General features: G+C 41.0%; 1 protein-coding gene across 2 annotated transcripts in view; it reads right to left on the bottom strand.

The window, feature by feature from the left end:
* SP140 (SP140 nuclear body protein) overlaps positions 1-19,234 on the bottom strand; it is a 70,502-nt gene that overhangs the window by 34,289 nt on the left and 16,979 nt on the right. For both annotated transcript variants that reach the window (XM_003274762.4, XM_030802385.1), the window contains 5 exons: positions 18,919-19,002; positions 16,850-16,930; positions 2,515-2,601; positions 2,179-2,295; positions 1,493-1,546 (listed from right to left, as the gene is read on the bottom strand). In XM_003274762.4, the coding sequence (XP_003274810.4) occupies positions 1,493-1,546; positions 2,179-2,295; positions 2,515-2,601; positions 16,850-16,930; positions 18,919-19,002 (423 nt within the window). The remainder of the gene's footprint in view (positions 1-1,492; positions 1,547-2,178; positions 2,296-2,514; positions 2,602-16,849; positions 16,931-18,918; positions 19,003-19,234) is intronic.

Here is a 19,234-nt window from a genome sequence, read left to right as displayed (position 1 = left end):
TAGCCATTTTAAAATGATATTGATTCTTCCTATCCATGAACATGGAATGTTTTTCCATTTGTTTGTGTCATCTGTCATTTCTTTGAACAGTGGTTTTTAGTTCTCCTTGTAGAGATCTTTCACCTCCCTAATTAGCTGTATTCCTAGGTATTTTATTCTTTTTGTAGCAACACACATCTATTTTTGACTTCTGCTGAGATGGCGGAGGGACTTATGAGTCACATGTTTCATCTCTTCAAATAACTTTTTTTATGAATGAATAATCTGACCTTTCACTACTTCCCAGGGAACTGGCAAAAAGTCTTTGTTGTTTCTACCAAGCACATGTCCCTGACAGTGAATCTCCTAATTTTATCATGTTTTTTGACCTGGATAGGCTGAGAATTTTCTAAATCATCAAGACTTGATGCTTTTTCGTTTAGCAGCTCTTCCTTCAATATACCTCTTCCTTCTTGCATTTTATTATAATTAGCAAAAGACACCACAACATACCATGATCACTGTGTTTGGAAATCTCCTTAGCTATAGATCCAGAAAGTTCTGCTTTTCACATGAGTACAGGACAGACCGCTATATAATAAGGAGGCCCTTTCCACATCTTTCTTATGTCCTTCTGAGCCCTCACCAGTAACACAGTTAACCTCCATATTTTTACTAACAGTCTGCTCATGATGATCCAGGTTTTCTCTAATGCAATATAGGCTTTCTCTCCCAGGTTCTTCACTTCATTCTCAGTCCTCACTAGCACAGTCTTTAGCATCCACGTTTCTACTAAGAACTACTCAAGGCAATATAGGCTTTTCCTATCATAATCTAAAATTCTTCCAGCCTCTGTCCATTGCCCAATCCCAAAGGCACGCCAACACTTTCAGGAATATGTTATAGCCACACCCTACTTCTAAGTACAAAAATCTGTATTACTCTTAATTGCTGCCATAACAAATTACCACCAATTTGTGGTTTAAAACAACACAAATGTATTTTCTTCCAGTTATGTCAGTGAGAAGTGTGACATGGATCTCACTGGCTAAAGTAATTCCTTTCTGGGGGCTGGAAAGGACAAGCTATTTCCTTGTCTTTTCAGCTCCTAGAGGTCACCCATATTCCTTGGTCCCTTCTTCCATCTTCAAAGCCTGCAACATTACATATTTCTGATGATTCTTCCATAGTCACATTTTCCTTTCTCCACAGCCAGGAAAAGTTCTCCACTCTTTAAGGCCTATAAGATTAGATTGCGCCCACCCCATAACCCAGGATCATCTCCCCATTTCAAGGTCTCTAGCTTAATTGTATCTGTAAAGTCCCTTTTGTCATGTAAGATAGCAGATTACAGGTCCAGGGATTAGGAGGTAGACATCTTAGGGAGGTCATCCTTCTGTCTACCACAGTATTACAAATAATAACAGAAATAGTAACAATGACAAAAATAAAACTCTGGCATTAAAAACGTATTTGTAACACCAAAAGCAAGTAAATTCTTATTTATTCTTACTTCTTTTCCTCTTGGGTTTTCCCAAAGTAGAGTTGTTTCCAATATCCACAGTATCTAGAAAATAACAAGTGGTGGTGAGGAAACAGAAACTAATAAATAAAAGTTATAGACTTTAGGACAATGTATACTACAGAAGGCTTGAGTTTATAAAGATGTTTGGATACTCATTCCTCTCTTTCTTCTAGAGGAACCAAAAACCCACTGAACTGAGAACTAGGAGTCTAGGATGGGCCCTGGGTCTTCTATCAAAAATACGTGTTGGGCTAAGAAGAGTAGACCTGCAGTCTTTCCTCCTGACAATTAAGTAACAGGATTAGTTGTCTTTTGAGTGTGGCCTTTCTAAGTTGTAGCAAAGTGACACTATTATCTACCAGCAGAAGTTCACTGGGGTATCCTGGGCTTCATGGAAGATTGGGTGTAACTTAATATACTAATGCAATACACAAGATAAGTGCCATTGCAAAGAGTATATTTCTATGACATCATCTATGTCTAATCAACAGAGTCCATCCTCTTAAATAGTACTTTATAACGATCTCTTGCCTCCCTGCAGTTCCCCAAAGGCTCAGGTCAAGCAAATGCGGAGAATAGAATTCTGGACAGACTGGAGCACCTACCTCCACCCTACTGGGGGTCTGTGGGGCCCACTGAGCCACCCCCATCCCACAGCCCTTAGACAGCCTTACCCATTGTGCCACACGCTTGATCACTTTCCGTCCTTGCTTCTGGGCTTCCTGGCACCTCTTCTGAGAAACACATGACACAGGAACACTTCTCATTTTCATATGCTGATTGCTCTGCTCCTGGGCCAAAATTGTGATTCATGAAGACTTTCAGTTTGACCCAGTGACTCTATTTTCCGCACCCTTGTTGCTCCCCCTTCTTTACTTTTTCCTCTGAAATCTTCTCCTTTCACTGCTCCTCCTTATATCTGACTCTTCCTTTAAGTCTATTTTTTTCTCCTCCTTTTTCTGTTTATCAGAACTCTGTTTCTGTTTTCACTATTTTTAAGTCATAATTACCTGGTACATCATCATGTAGCAGGCTAGAAGCAAGCTCTTCTGATTCTCCTTCTCCATTCATTGGGTGATCTTCTAGTTCACCAGACACTAATGAGAAACAAGAAAATTATTGTCCAAGGATCCTGAGACAATGACCATAGAGGAGTTTCCAGTGCTGTCATACTGCACACTGATATTCTGAGCTAAGATGAACTGTTCTCTGGAAAAAAATATACCTGCTCCAATAATCACATTTGACACATAACAGAGCCATGCTCTCCCCATGTTATGCACCTCATCCTCCTTTTCTCTACTTTTATTTTTGTACTTGTAGTCCTGAGAATGAAGCAAGAAAACTCTTATCATTCCAGAAAATACTACTGTTCTTTGACAATAGTGAAAAGCAACTATTTAAACTCATCCCAATTGGCCATTGACTACTTATATCACTAGTCACATTTCTGAAAGCGAGCCCATTAGTGGCAGTTCTACATATCTGAAGCTCAGCCAGTCAGCAACACCCCCTCCACAAAGCCTGCACTGATGGCCAAATGCTAAATTACTCATAAACACTCCTGTTTCTGAAGGTTTGGAGTCCGTGGAGTCCCACAATATGCTTCCTAAAACTCTATATAAAACTGCAGTTTCCTTTTCTATAGAGACTGTGTCTTATAAGCACAGGCCTCCTCCCACCAGGTGCCTTGCTCAGCAAGGAATAAATCAGCTTTTAGTTTCAGAATATGAGTAGTAGCCTAGCCCTTCAAAAATTGGAGTTCCTGCCGAGATTATCTTGAAGATTCTTGCCGGGGAGTGTCCTGTGGGGGCCTTGGATCCACAAGCATGAATCTCAGGCCACTGTGTTCAGCTGAGGTCATTTTTCTGACCTACTGCCAAGTGAAACTTTCTCAACAACAACTCGAACTGTGACTTGTTTCACTGAGCTCCTAGTTCTGAATTTATCTTATTTAAAGATGGGTATACAATTAGATAGAATTAGATATTTTCAGTTGGAAGTATACCACTTAGCAAACATTTTCTCAGTTAATGTGCTTATTTATTCACTACTTCATCTACTATTACCTTTCCTTTGTCTCTTTTTTTTTTTTTTTTTTAGAGAGAGTTTTGCTCTTGTCGCCCAGGCTGGAGTGCAATGGTGCAATCTCGGCTCACTGCAACCTCCGCCTCCCGGGTTCAAGTGATTCTCCTGTCTCAGCCTCCCAAAGTAGCTGGGATTACAGGTGCCTGCCACCACGCCTGGCTAATTTTTGTAATTTTAGTAGAGAGGGGGTTTCTCCATGTTGGTCAGGCTGGTCTCAAACTCCTGACCTCAGGTGATCCACTCATCTCGGCCTCCCAAAGTGCTGGGATTATAGGCATGAGCCACCACACCCGGCCTCTTCTGTCTATTTTTAAAAACTCTTATCTCTGCCAGGCATGGTGGCTCATGCCTGTAATAGGTCATATTACAGGCAGATGGCTTGAGCTCAGGAATTCTAGACCATCCTGGGCAACATAGCAAAACCCCACCAAAAAAAAAAAAAAGTCTTATTTCATGTGTGTTTGTTCCTGATTTTCCTGTGCTTTCTGAATGTTAGAAGATAGTGATCCAAAGCAAACAGCTGATGGCCAAGGTCTGATAAGTCCTCAATTCAAGCCAGCCCCTAAAACTAATGGTTGTGGGCCAAACTGCAAAGATGTTTGGTCACATTTTATCTTGGGTCCCTCATCAAAACCTTCATGAGGGCACCTAGTGTCTTGTCAATTTGTGAAAGAAAATCATTTTGTTTAGTATGTAATCTGGAGTCAACTACAATCATGTAATTAATCATATGTCCCCTTTTTGTTTCTGCTTCATTCATGTGGAACACACCATTCACACTTATACTGAAATATAGTGGCCTCTTTGCTGTTTGTCACGGGATTGTCTTTGCCAAAGCCATAATCTCCCCCTGACAAAATGTTCACTTCCTCTGTATACTTTCATCATGATTCTAACTCTTGTACTTTTCTTAATAACTGGCAAAATTTTCCCTAAAATGACTCTGGCTTACAATGGGGAAGTTTTGTCATGTCCAAAGTAAGTAACACATTTGACAAGTAGGTCTATAGAAGAAGAGAAAAAAATCACTGAATGTTTCCACGTCTCAACCAGTAACCTATTACTTTCAGACCATTATCTGAGGAACACTGTTTTCAACAAAACCTCTATAAATGTAATAGGTAGGGATCTATTCTGCAAATAGAACTACCAGATTAAAGGTTCAGCAGAAGGACTAATTTGAGAAGTCCTGGAAAATTCTCTGACACATGATCTATGTGTAGTTGACCTGAACATTAGTATACCTACACTATGGATGATTTGAGATCTGCAAGCCATAAACAAAATAGGTATACCTCACTTCCCTGTCCCTCCTAACCAGATTACTACAATCTCTTCAGTCTCACCTAAAGCCAAAATTTTCAATATATTTATGTTCAACTTTGTTTAATGTCTCATTTAATAAAGATAAGTATTATTTGCTTGGGAAAATCAATGGCTCATCTGGACAGTTATTTTCTAGGAATTTCCTTGATGATAGGCAGAATTCTAAGATGGCCCCCAAATATTTCTTTCCCTAATCCTGAGGACTGTGAACATAATGAGATATTACTTCCATAATTACCTTATGTGATATGGCAGAGCTGGCCTTAAGAGAGACTAATAGAGTGGATCTGGTTTAACCTTATGAGCCTTTTAAGAGCAGGGAGTTTTCTCTAGCCAGCAGCAGAAGAGGAAGTCAGAGATTCAAAGTGTGAGAAGGATTCCACACAAGATTGCTGGCTTCAAGATGGAGGGGCAATGTATTAAGGAATATGATTGGCTTCCAGGAGCTGAGAGTGGTCCATGACCAACAAACAGCAACAAAGCTGTGATCTCAGTTCAACAACCACGAGGAAGTGGATTATGTCAACAACCTGGATGAGCTTGATTGCAAGATTCTCAGAGCCTTCAGACAAGACTTCAGCTGGGCTGACATTTTAATTTCAGCCTAGGGAGACTCTAAGCAGAGAACTAAGTTGAGCCCACCCACACTTCTGCTGGCAGGACTGTGAGATAACAAGTGGGTATTGTAGTAAGCCACTACGTTTGTGGTCATTTGTCATGCAGCAATGAAAAATGAACACAACCATCTTCTCCCAAGTTTTAAATACGACCTAAGGGCTAAGGGATACAAAACTCATACATGCATCTTCTCTGATCCGATACATAGGTCACCTCTATTATACTCTATAGATCTAGACATTTCTTAATCTATTCATTGAGCTGGGCAAAAATGGACACAAAACTTCTAAGGAAAAACTCCAATTTTGTAAAACAAACAAAATCAAACGAAACAAAAACTAGGCTATTTTCTCAGCCATAATCTATTGGCTGAGGAAATAATATTATATAAAGAAATATTACAATGTCTCCAAAGTTTCCCGAGACCAATGACTAAAGGAAAGATAAGAGGATTTCTAGGATTAACTGAGTCTTGAAGACAATGGGGGTCAATCTTTTCTGAAATACCAGGCCTCCCTACATTTGACCCAAATATCTTGGGGCCATTCTCATGGAACACAGAAATGGAACAGATCTTCATGATTTTAAAATACTCCTTCATCAGTCACCTACACTGAATCTTCCATTATCACATTATCAGGAGACAGGTCTCCTGTCTCCCTTTCTCCTTTATCATAATCCTTTTCTTTTATACGTACCTAAAAAATAGGCCATGGTTCGTGACCAGCCTAGGCAACATGACCCTCTGAAGGAAGCAGACTGCACCTGCAGGACCCAGGAGACCCCCCCTAAAACTGTGAGTGCCCCAACTGCAGAAGTGGGAAAAGGAGACCCTCCTCTCCCGAACACACACCCCCACTGGAGAAGCTGAAGGTCTGTTTGTGGGAGAAGTTTCCGACTTTACCTGGAGCTGAGTCAATCTGAAGAGATGAGGGAAATACAGGTGTAGGGGAAGCAGCGGAAAGGGCCTGGGAGCTGGCTGGGTCCCCTAACAAGCCATTCCTGCCTGCCACCACAGGGACCCAACGGGAGAGGAGCAGGGGGTAAAACTACACAGGGAGAAGCAAATCTCTAGCTGAACTTTGTAACAATTTGAACAGGGTGAGAAGCCTCCTGGACAGAACTCTCGTGAGGGCACAAATCCGGTGTGCAGACTCCACAGGTGGGGAAGAACCAAGCCTTTTTCTTTTGCAGCTGGGAGGCTGATAGCCTGGGGCAGGTTTTCAAGCCTGGAAATGGTCTGGGGGCTGTTGGGGCGGGGCATGGTGGGAGTGAGTCTGGCCCTTTGGTTTGCATAGGAGCTGGGTGAGGCCTGTGACTGCCAGCTTTCCCCCATTTCCCTGACAACCTGCATGACTCAGCAGAGGCAGCCATAATCCTCCTAGGTACACAACTCCAGTGACATGGGAATCTCACCCCCATCCCCCACAGCAGCTGCAGCAAGACATGTCCACGGAGAGTCTTAGCTCAGACATGCCTAGCCCCTCCCCCACCTGATGGCTCTTCCTTATCCACCCTGGTAGCTGAAGACAAAGGGCATATAACCTTAGGAATTCTAGGGCCCGCCCATCACCGGTTCCTCCCCATAATACCACAGCCGACGCTCTCTGGAAAGCGCCACCTCCTGGCAAGAGGCCAACCAGCACAAAAATAGAACATTAAACCACCAAAGCTAAGGATCCCCATGGAGTCCATTGCACCTCCTTCATCTCCAGCAGAATAGGCACTGGTATCCACAGCTGAGAGACCCACAGATGGTTCACATCACAGGACTCTGTGCAGACAACCCCAAGTACCAGCCTGGAGCCTGGTAGGCTCACTGGGTCACTAGACCCAGAAAAGAGACAACAATCACTGCAGTTTGGCTCACAGGAAGCCACATCCACAGAAAAAGGAGGAGAGTAGTACATCAAGGGAACATCCTGTGGGACAAAAGAATCTGAACAACAACCTTCAGCCCTAGACCTTCCATCTGACAGAGCCTACCCAAATGAGAAGGAACCAGAAAACCAACCCTGGTAATATGACAAAACAAGGCTCTTTAACACACCCCAAAAATCACACTAGTTCACCAGCAATGGATCCGAACCAAGAAGAAATCCCTGATTTACCCAAAAAAGAATTCAGGAGGTTAGTTATTAAGCTAATCAGGGAGGGACCAGAGAAAGGCAAAGCCCAATGCAGGGAAATCCAAACTATGATACAAGAAGCGAAGGGAGAAATATTCAAGGAAGTAGACAGCTTAAAGAAAATCAATAAAAAATTCAGGAAACTTTGGACACACTTTTAGAAATGTGAAATGCTCTGGAAAACCTCAGCAATAGAATTGAACAAGTAGAAGAAAGAAATTCAGAGCTCAAAGACAAGGTCTTTGAATTAACCCAATCCAACAAAGATAAAGTAAAAAGAATAAGAAAATATGAACAAAGCCTCCAAGAAGTCTGGGATTATGTTAAATGACCAAACCTAAGAATAATAGGTGTTCCTGAGGAAGAAGAGAATTCTAAAAGCTTGGAAAACGTATTTGGGGGAATAATCGAAGAAAACTTCCCTGGCCTTGCTAGAGACCTAGACATCCAAATACAAGAAGCACAAAGAACACCAGGGAAATTCATCATAAAAAGATCTTCGCCTAGGCACATTGTCATCAGGTTAACCAAATTTAAGACGAAGGAAAGAATCTTTAGAGCTGTGAGACAGAAGCACCAGGTAACCTCCAAAGGAGAACCTATCAGATTAACAGCAGATTTCTCGGCAGAAACCCTATAAGCTAGAAGGGACTGGGGCCCTATCTTCAGCCTCTTCAAACAAAACAATTATCAGACAAGACTTTTGTATCCAGCAAAACTAAGCATCATATATGAAGGAAAGATACAGTCTTTTTCAGACAAACAAATGCTGAGAGAATTCGCCATTACCAAGCCACCACTACAAGAACTGCTAAAAGGAGCTCTAAATATTGAAACAAATCCTAGAAACACATCAAAACAGAACCTCTTTAAAACATAAATCACACAGAACCTATAAAACAAAAATAAAATACAAGTTAAAAAGTAAAAACAAAAACAAAGTACACAAGCAACAAAAAGCACCATGAATGCCAATGGTACCTCACATTTTAATACTAACATTGAATGTAAATGGCCTAAATGCTCCACTTAAAAGATACAGAACCACAGAACCGATAAGAACTCACCAACCATCTGCTGCCTTCAGGAGACTCACCTAGCACATAACGACTCACATAAACTTAAAGTAAAGGGGTGTAAAAAGGTATTTCATGAAAAGGACACCAAAAGCAAGCAGGGGTAGCTATTCTTATATCAGACAAAACAAACTTTAAGGCAACAGCAGTTAAAAGAGTCACAGAGGGACATTATATAATGGTAAAAAGCCTTGTCCAACAGGAAAATATGACAATTCTAAACATATATGCACCTAACATTGGAGCTCCCAAATTTATAAAACAATTACTAATAGACCTAAGAAATGAGATAGACAGCAACACAATAATAGTGGAGAACTTCAGTACTCCACTGACAGCACTAGACAGGTCATCAAGAAAGAAAGTCAACAATGAAACAATGGATTTAAACTATACCTTGGAACAAATGGATTTAACAGATATATACAGAACATTTCATCCAACAACCGCAGAATATACATTCTATTTAATAGCACATGGAACTTTCTCCAAGATAGACCATATGATAGGCCATAAAATGAGCCTCAATAAATTTAAGAAAATCAGAATTATATCAAGCACTCTCTCAGACCACAGTAGAATAAAACTGGAAATCAACTCCAAAAGGAACCTCCAAAACCATGCAAATACATGAAAATTAAATAACCTGCTCCTGAATGGCATTGGGTCAAAAACGAAATCAAGACAGAAATTAAAAAATTATTCAAGCTGAATGACAATAATTCTTCAAACTGAATGACAATCAAAACCTCTGGGATACAGCAAAGGTGGTGCTAAGAGTAAAGTTCATAGCCCTAAACACCTACATCAAAAAGACTGAAAGAGCACAAACTGACACTCTAAGGTCACATCTGAAGGAACTAGAGAAACAAGAACAAACCAAAACCAAAACCAAACCCAGCAGAAGAAAGGAAATAACAAAGATCAGAGCAGAACTAAATGAAATTGAAATAAAAAAATACAAAAGATAAATGAAACAAAAGCTGGTTCTTTGGAAAGGTAAATAAAATTGATAGACCATTGGCAAGATTAACCAAGAGGAAAGAAAACCCAAATAACGTCACTAAGAAATGAAACAGGAAATACTACAACTGACACCAGTGAAATACAAAAGATCATTCAAGGCTACTATGAATACTTTTATGTACATCAACTAGAAAACATAGAAGAGATGGATAAATTCCTGGAAAAAATACAACACTCCTAGTGTAAATCAGGAAGAATTAGATACTTTGAACAGACCAATAACAAGCAGTAAGACTGAAATGGTAATTTAAACATTACCAACAAAAAAAAGTTCAGGATCAGACAGATTCACAGCAGAATTCTACCAGACAGTCAAAGAATTGGTACCAATCCTTTTGACACTATTCCACAAGATAGAGAAAGAAGGAACCCTCCCTAATTCATCCTATGAAGCCAGCATCACCCTAATACCAACACCAGGAAAGGACATAACCAAAAAAGAAAACTACCGACTGATATCCTTGATGAACATAGATGCTAAAATCCTTAACAAAATACTTGCCAACTGAATCCAACAACATATCAAAAAGATAATCCACCATGATCAAGTAGGTTTCATACCAGGGATGCAGGGATGGCTTAACATATGCAAGTCAATAAATATGATACACCACACAAACAGAATTAAAAACAAAAATCACATGATCATTTCAATAGACACAGAAAAAGCATTCAACAAAATCCAGCATCTCCTTATGATTAAAACTCTCAGCAAAATCAGCATACAAGAGACATACCTTAATGTAATAAAAGCCACCTATGACAAACCCATAGCCAACATAATACTGAATGGGGAAATGTTGAAAGCTTTCCCTCTGAGAACTGAAACAAGACAAGGATGCCCACTCTCACCACTCCTCTTCAACATAGTACTGGAAGTCCTAGCCAGAGCAATCAGACAAGAGAAAGAAATAAAGAGCATCCAAATTGGTAAACAGGAAGTCAAACTGTCACTGTTTGCTGACGATATGACTGTTTACCTTGAAAACCCTAAGGACTCCCCCAGAAAGCTCCTAGAACTGATAAAAGAATTCAGCCGGCCGGGCACGGTGGCTCACGCTTGTAATCCCAGCACTTTGGGAGGCCGAGGCGGGCGGATCACGAGGTCAGGAGGTCGAGACCACGGTGAAACCCCATCTCTACTAAAAATACAAAAAATTAGCCGGGCGTGGTGGCGGGCGCCTGTAGTCCCAGCTACTCAGAGAGGCTGAGGCAGGAGAATGGCGTGAACCCAGGAGGCAGAGCTTGCAGTGAGCCAAGATTGAGCCACTGCACTCCAGCCTGGGCGACAGAGCAAGACTCCATCTCAAAAAAAAAAAAAAAAAAAAAAAAGAATTCAGCAAAATTTCTGGATACAAGATTAATGTACACAAATCAGTAGCTTTTCTATATACCAACAGTGACCAAGCAGAGAATCAAATCAAGAACTCAACCCCTTTTAAAATAGCTGCAAAAAAAAAAAAAAAAAAACTTAGGAATATACCTAACCAGGGAGTCAAAAGACCTCTACGAGGAAAACTACAAAACATTGCTGAAAGAAATCATAGACAACCTGAATGAATGAAAATACATCCCATGCTTCATGGATGGGTAGAATCAATATTGTGAAAATGATCATACTGCCAAAAGCAATCACAAATTCAATGCAATCGCCATCAAAATACCACCATCTTCTTCACAGAATTAGAAAAAACAACTCTAAAATTCATATGGAACCAAAAAGGAGCCCACAAAGCCAAAGCAAGACTAAGCAAAAAGAACAAATCTGGAGGCATCACATGACATGATTTCAAACTATACTATAAGGCCATAGTCACCAAAACAGTGTGGTACTGGTACAAAAATAGACATAGACCAATGAAACAGAATAGAGAACCCAGAAGTAAACCCAAATACTTACAGCCAACTGATCTTTGACAAAGCAAACAAACCATAAAGTGGGGAAAGGACACCCTGTTCAACAAATGGTGCTGGGATAATTGGCAAGCCACATGTAGGAGAATGAAACTGGATCCACATCTCTCACCTTATACAAAAATCAACTCAAGATGGATCAAGGACTTAAATCTAAGGCCTGAAACTATAAAAATTCTGGAAGATAACATCAGAAAAACCCTTCTAAACATTGGCTTAGGCAAGGCTTTCATGACCAAGAACCCAAAAGCAAACGCAAGAAAAACAAAGATAAATAGCTGGGCCTTAATTAAACCTAAGAGCTTTTGCACGGCAAAAGGAACAGTCAGCGGAGTAAACAGACAACCCACAGAGTGGGAGAAAATCTTCACAATCTATACATCTGACAAAAGACTAATATCCAGAATCTACAATGAACTTAAACAAATCAGTAAGAAAAAAACAAACAATCCCATCAAAAAGTGGGCTAAGGACATGAATAGACGGTTCTTAAAAGAAGACGTACAAACGGCCAATGAACATATGAAAAAATTGCTCAACGTCACCAATGATCAGGGAAATGCAAATCAAAACCACAATGCGATACCACCTCACTCCTGTAAGAATGGCCACAATCAAAAAATCAAAAAACAGTAGATGCTGGCATGGATGCAGTGAATAGGGAACACTTCTACACTGCTGATGGGAATGTAAACTAGTACAGCTGCTATGGAAAACAGTGTGGAGATTCCTTAAAGAACTAAAAATAGAACTACCATTTGATCCAGCAATCCCACTACCAGGTATCTATCCAGAGGAAAAGAAGTCATTATTCGAAAAAGATACCTGCACACGCATGTTTATAGCAGTACAATTCACAATTGCAAAATTGTGGAACCAACCCAAATGCCCACCAATTAATGAGTGGATAAAGAAACTGTGGTATATATGTATGTATGTGTGTGTGTGTATGTATATATATATATATAGATAGATATGATGGAATACTATACAGCCATAAAAAGGAATGAATTAACAGCATTTGCAGTGACCTGGATGAGATTGGAGACTATTTTTTTTTGAGATGGAGTCTCGTTCTGTCACCCAGGCTGGAGTGCAGTGGTGTGATCTCAGCTCATTACAACCTCCGCCTCCCGGGTTCAAGCAATTCTCCTGCCTCAGCCCCTGCTAGTAGCTGGGATTACAGGCATGCACTACCATGCCTGGCTAATTTTTGTATTTTTTTTTTTAGCGGAGGCAGGGTTTTGCCATGTTGGCCAGGTTGGTCTCAAACTCCTGATCTCAGGTGATCCATCCGTCTTGGCCTCCCAAAGTGCTGGGATTACAGGCGTGAGCCACCATGCCCTAAGTGAAGTAACTCAGGAAAGGAAAACCAAACATTGCATGTTCTCACTGATATGTGGGAGCTAAACTATGAGGATGCAAAGGTGTAAGAATGATGCAATGGACTTTGGGGACTTGGAGGGAAGAGTGGGAGGGGTGCGAGGGATAGAAGACTACAAATATGGTGCAGCGTATACTGCTCAGGTGATGTGTGCACCAAAATCTCACAAATCACCACTAAAGAACTTACCCATGTAACCAGATGCCACCTGTACCCCAATAACTTAACAGAAAAATAAAAATAAATTAATAAAACAAACAGGCCATGCTCTAGGGGTATCACTTCAAAACATGACAGACATCAAAGGGCCATTGCTAGTAGCCACAGCTCATCCCAGTTGCCTCAAAGCAATTGCAGGTGACTGCATTAGTCCATGCTTCTGGAGATTTTGTACTTGGATCAACTTTAACTCTATTCCTGTTTAGAGAAAAAAAAGTGCAGCTTGCTGCACTCATTTAATTTTACATAAACACATTCTTTGAGGTTGAAACAAACATAATTGACTTTCAATGTGAAAATAAAATATATAAACTGTTCTTGGAGTTATTTTAAACAGAACCAATATCAGAATCATCTATTTTAAAAATATATGATTTATCAAATGAATCTTCGGCCAACAATTGTTCAATAACAGTGTTAACAGAACATGTGGGAAAGCTACGTTTTCCAGGATTTGACATTTTCAGTGATCAACAATTTCTGTATTTTGTAAATGGAAATACCACTACTAAAACCAGAATGCTATAATTACAAGAATGTCTTTTGTTTCCCAAAGTCAATATATTAGAGTGATGTGAAAATACTAATAAAAGCAAGATATTTAATGGCAAGTTTACTTGGGATAAACGCTGCAGCCACAAGTGTGGCTGGTGAGTATTCTTGGGGCAAACGGGAATTAAATATGATAGTATTGCAAGCAGCACAATTCTATTGCTAATTAAAAACATTCAATAGTTGTCTGCCATTCCATTAACTTATTGTAAAACATCATTACTTTTTCTTATGTCATCCTCTGCAAGGGTGACACTCTTAATCTAACAACTCTGTAACTCCTACTCAATAAAGGGGAATCCTAGGATTTTGTTTCCAGGGTTCTCTTCCAGAAAAGACATCTTGGATGGGGACGATACTTGATGGTGCCTCCTGCAGCTTTAGATGAGAGATTTCCTAAAGGGGAAACTGATCATTGAAAGTTCCTACACTTCTGTTTGGCCATATGGTCAATAACAATCAGAATCATTCCAATTAATCAACAATAGCTTCTGGCCAGTACATAGGCCTCTGAAAGCCAGCCAACCACTGACTTCCCCATGCTTCTGAAAGTCAGACAGTCAGTAACAGCCACACTCCAGTGACCCTGCTTTCACTAAAGGTCAGCTAACCACTAACAAATCTCACTTCTGAAGGCTGCCAATCACCAAGATCCACACTTCCACAAACGTTCTCTGTTCAGAGAAACTGACCCACAAGCGCAACTGTCCCTTAATTGAACAATAAATTCAGCCTTTTGTTTGCTATTAAGTGGTGGCCCCTTGTTTTTTCTTTTTTTCTTCTGAGATGGAATCTTGCTCTGTCACCAGGCTGGAGTGCAGTGATGGGATCTCAGCTGACTGCAACCTCCACATCCCAGGTTCAAACAACTCTCTTGTTTCAGCCACCCGAGTAGCTGGGACTACAGGTGTGCTCGACCACAACCAGCTAATTTTTGTATTTTTAGTAGAGATGGGGTTTTGCCATGTTGGCCAGGCTGGCCTTGAACTCCTGACCTCAAGTGATCCACCTGCCTTGGCCTCCCAAAGTGCTGGGATTACAGGGGTGACCCACTGCACCCAGCCTAAGTGATAGCCCCTTCTACTAGTGATATCTTTTTATTACTCTATGAAGGCATCTGTGGTTCTTTTCGGCTTTCTGGACTTTCTCTTCTTAACATCTCCTCTCCCTTACTGTCTCTTCCTCCTTCAGTGATGTGCTACATATACTTTTCATATTGCCTCTCTGTTTCTCTTTTCTGGTTCTATTTTTCTGGATATCTCCTATCTCGTATCGTAGATTACATTCAAGTATTTTCCAACTCTTGATAATGTTTCCTTATCTCTCCCTAATCTTTCTTTATTTGTTAAATAAAAGTATCTTTCCATTGAACCCTGGTAGAGTCTCTTGGATTCCTAAAAACCCTTTGGGCATCCACACTGGACTCAGACTATGGGACCCCACCCCAACCCATGCCCACCTCACAGAACTGAAAGCCTGTAAGGAGTCACCCAGGACACTGGTCTCTGCTCTTTCTTTTTTCTTTGGTCTTATCAAACACCCGTGTCACATGCACGTCTATGTTTCTGGCTCCTTAAAACAGCAATAACAGCACCTTCCCTATCTAAGTCTTGAGGTTTTTGTGGGTAAAATTATAACACTTCTCAGAGTACTCTGAAAAAACACTGCATGATCCAACGACATAATGGAGAGTACTGGTCAAAAATACCATTTAGTCTCATAAATAGTTGACCTAAGTTCTGCCAATTAGATGGTAGAATACCGTTACACTGAAGGCTTTGTCAAGTTTGTGAAAAAATCATAAAAAGTATCTACCAGCAGAGGAATGATACTCTTTTTTATTTCCATAGAGGGAGCGAGAATAGAAATTTTTTTTATTATACTTTAAGTTTTAGGGTACATGTGCACAACGTGCAGGTTTGTTACATATGTATACATGTGCCATGTTGGTGTGCTGCACCCATTAACTCATCATTTACATTAGGTATATCTCCTAATGCTATCCCTCCCCTCTCCCCCACCCCACAACAGGCCCTGGTGTGTGATGTTCCCCTTCCTGTGTCCAAGTGATCTCATTGTTCAATTCCCACCTATGAGTGAGAACATGCAGTGTTTGGTTTTTTTGTCCTTGTGATAGTTTGCTGAGAATGATGGTTTCCAGCTTCATCCATGTCCCTACAAAGGACATGAACTCATCATTTTTTATGGCTGCATAGTATTCCATGGTGTATATGTGCCACATTTTCTTAATCCAGTCTATCATTGTTGGACATTTGGGTTGGTTTCAAGTCTTTGCTATTGTGAATAGTGCCGCAATAAACATACGTGTGCATGTGTCTTTATAGCAGCATGACTTATAATCCTTTGGGTATATACCCAGTGATGGGATGGCTGGGTCAAATGGTATTTCTAGTTCTAGATCCCTGAGGAATCGCCACACTGACTTCCACAATGGTTGAACTAGTTTACAGTCCCACCAACAGTGTAAAAGCGTTCCTGAGAATAGAAATTTTATATGAATTCAAATAATAGTATTGATAGCTAGAAAAAATAAAGGCAAAAGAGCATTGCTTCTTCCTACCATATTTCTGACCTTTATTTCTTCACCTATAAAATAGGATTACTCAGTTTGCCTGCCCCCATCTTAAGGTTTTGTGAGGGTATTAGGAGATCTTATTTGGTAAAATATTTTAATACTGTAGTATTGAAAGGCATGAGAATATAAAGGAGGGAACACATTGCCTTGCCTTGGCATATTTTGACTACCACTAGACTGCCTGAACACATATGTTCAAACAATAAATCCCATTCTGTTAAACATGGACTTCCGTATAAAGATTCCTCCCTGCATTTCCCAAAAGATCCATGTACAGAAAATGTGAAAAACCTCAGGATTAATTGGATCCTTTCACTGTGAGCTATACACAGAGGAAAGTCAATCAGGAAACACGAGCTCCAAATTCAATCTCCTGACACTCTGCAGCCCAGGGCCAGAAATGCCCCCCTTCCTTACCTGACCCACGTCTCGCTAGGGAGCTAGAGGCTTCCTGGGGCTCTTCTCCATCACACATTTCCGAACAGTCATCACTGCCCTCTGCAGAAAGAAAAGAAATCCCTCAAGAAATTATGAAGAGAAAACTTAGTGAAGATGTGGGAAGCTAAAGTATTTCCTAGGTGGGGCTGTCCATCACCCAGACCCTCTTGGCCTGTAGGTAGGTTCTGTAGGTGGGTTCACCTGGCCTGTAGGTGGACACGCTCCAGTTGCTGTCACCAAGGCTGAGAACCATCCATCAGCTCACTTCCTGCCTGGACTCCTAATTCTCTCTCCTTCTCCCTCTCCCCCTTTCCTCTGCACATTTCCTCTGCCTCTGCCCTGCTTTCCTGCTGCCAGTGGCTCCGGGTGCTTCTCTTTGTTTCCATGTGTTTCTGCTCCATTCTCTGCTCCTGTCTTTTTCTCTTGCACCCCTGACTCTGCTCTTTACTGGCTTTCCCCATCTCATTTATTTCCTTGTCACCCCCTTTCTTGTACTGGGCATCAGGAAAGGCATCCCTGGGATGGTGGAAATGAACCAGATAAGGAAGGGGATCAGGAGCAGAGTGGGCCAAGGCAACAACACATAGTACAGGGGAAGTGTGGCTCAAGGGCCCACACATAAAAGAGAGATCAGATCATTCCAGCTCCCGAAACAATTGATGCCATTAGTAGAGACGAGACAGATGATATGGGCTGGGGCCCCACGAAGGGTGGAAGCCACTGAAATCCACAGGAAGGATAACTCATCTAATCCTGTGCAACAAAGATCTCCACGTCTAAGGGGAAAAGAAAATGATCTGATTGATATCTTTCAAATAACAATTGTGCTAAAGCAGAGAAAAAGAGTCTGATGAGTACAAGAGCAAACAGGACATTCATCCTTTTATTGAGACAGCAAACCCTGGAGAAGGGGGAGTTTCTAGGTTCAGAGGAGGTGTTGGTTTCCCTTTTGGATGTGTTTAGTTCCTGAAAGACATTGCAATGGGCAGGGTCCTGGGATAAATATCTTCAGGCACATGGATGGAAGAGCTTGGAAAGCAGGTCTGCATTGCAGACATGTACATGAGAATCATTCCACTACCTGAGCAGATGAGACTGGGGAAAGAGTACTCTTACTCTCTGAGTATGCTTCCAAGCCACTCTCTACCTAGGGGGACCTGGATCAGAAAACTCACTATTGATAGAGACGCCCTTTGCTGGGAGCTGCTTCTATCTAGTGACTCTGACTCCAGCTCCATAGGCCCTCGACCTGCTCCTTTCCTTGGACAACAGTTTTCACTCTTTATGAGTTCTTTAATTATTTTGATCTGTCTCTTTCTCTGCATAATTTCTTCTGTGCTTCCTTCCCATATTGTTGTTATTATTGTATTTGCTACCATTTGTACAATTTTCTCTAATTTTTCTCCTTGAGGTTATCACCTTTCTATGTGTCTTCTACTTTCTCCTTTTCTGTTTCTTTGGGTTTTAGCTTATGCTCCTAGATGCTGGTAAAATGTCCCTTATTTTATATTTTTTCCTCATTCTCAAAGTTATCTTCTTTCAGGTTGGAAAAGATCTTCTGTTCACTCAGGGGCTATAGCACCACAGGTCCTTCCCTTGTCAGCGCCATCCCAAGTGTCTCCCGCATGACTTTCCTCAATTGCAAAGGATCTTTCACAAAACATGTCTGTGCTCCAGATTCTTCTGGAAGTAGGCTGAAAACATTCTCCCCTGCATCAGTTGCCATAATCTGCTGTTATTTAGGTTTAATGTGTGTTTAATAACATCACCCAGGTAGTTCTTCTCTGGTGCCCCAGCCTACCTCTGGTATATTTGTTCTCCCTACGTTCCCCATACAGAAATATGGTCCCCACTCAGGGGCTCAGCTCACCTTGATCCTTTGTCTCTCACAGTTTTCAAAAAGGCACAACAGAAAATTGACATAATTCCATCTGTATGTATGTGAATGTGAAGAAGGGAAGGGTAGGATGGGAGAAAGGGAAACTTTTTTTCCATGCCAACTAGAAAACAAAGATGTACTGAAATATTTAAAAACTTAAATCAATTACCTTCTCCATCACATGGTAGTAGACAGAGCCCCTTCTCTGGTTCTCCTTCATTAGTGACTTGGGGAGTTTTTAGATCAAAGGTCTCTGCAGATAAACAAGAAATTGACAGACCACAGAGGGTGACTTGGACACAGACCTCAGTGCGTTCATGCCATCCAAGATGGGCAAATGCTGAGAGCCACCCCTGTCTTGTTCTGCCTTTTCTCCATCTTGTTGCAGCTCCTCTTTCTCCTTCTCTCTAATTCTCAGCGTCCTCCTCACAGTTCTGCCTCCACGTAGTTCCCTCCTAGCTGAGCAGCACTTGGATTGTCTAGTC

This window comes from Nomascus leucogenys, chromosome 22a (assembly GCF_006542625.1).
Source record: "Nomascus leucogenys isolate Asia chromosome 22a, Asia_NLE_v1, whole genome shotgun sequence".
In the NCBI taxonomy this organism is placed as follows: Eukaryota; Metazoa; Chordata; class Mammalia; order Primates; family Hylobatidae; genus Nomascus; species Nomascus leucogenys.
This window is presented reverse-complemented; position numbering and strand designations above follow the sequence as displayed.